We start from the raw sequence: 466 nt of genomic DNA on the forward strand, positions 1-466 counted from the left end.
CCCCCCCCCCCCCCCAACATGCGTCCCTCAGGTGCACATCCATGGGGTGCCGCCAGCATCGCAGCTGGGAGCCCTGCAGGGTGGTGACACCCGTGTCCCCCTCCCCAGGGACAACGTCTACCGCGTGAGCCTGGAGCCCACCAGTGCTGGTGAGATGCGCTACCACCGGGTAAGTGCCAAGCCCCCGGGTGCCAGGGGGGTGCCGGGGTTGCAGGGGGCTGCTGGCTTTGCGCCGGCCCCACGCTGGGTTTTCTTCCTCCCCCCAGAAGCTGACATGGCGCTCGAACCAGCATGACATCAGCATCTGCCGGATGAAGGGGAAACACGAGGTAGGGGTGGGGGGTCCGCACCCCATGAGACCCCTCCCTGGGTGGGGACTGAGCACCCTCTGTGCCCTGTGTCACGTGGACAAAGCCACCCTGTCCCCCCCTCGGTGTCACCCTCCGCCTCCACGCTCCCTGCCAGC

General features: G+C 68.5%; 1 protein-coding gene across 1 annotated transcript in view; it reads left to right on the forward strand.

Annotated features, from left to right (window-relative positions):
• Positions 1-108: 108 nt before the first annotated feature.
• The window catches only part of LOC104083852 (semaphorin-6B-like), a gene marked incomplete at both ends in the record, with an annotated part of 1,948 nt that continues 1,590 nt past the window's right edge, over positions 109-466 (forward strand). Inside the window, 2 exon segments of the mRNA XM_009587498.1 lie at positions 109-169; positions 267-329. Of these exon segments, the coding sequence (XP_009585793.1) occupies positions 109-169; positions 267-329 (124 nt within the window).

The sequence above is a fragment of the Fulmarus glacialis genome, unplaced genomic scaffold (genome assembly GCF_000690835.1).
Source record: "Fulmarus glacialis isolate BGI_N327 unplaced genomic scaffold, ASM69083v1 scaffold16851, whole genome shotgun sequence".
In the NCBI taxonomy this organism is placed as follows: Eukaryota; Metazoa; Chordata; class Aves; order Procellariiformes; family Procellariidae; genus Fulmarus; species Fulmarus glacialis.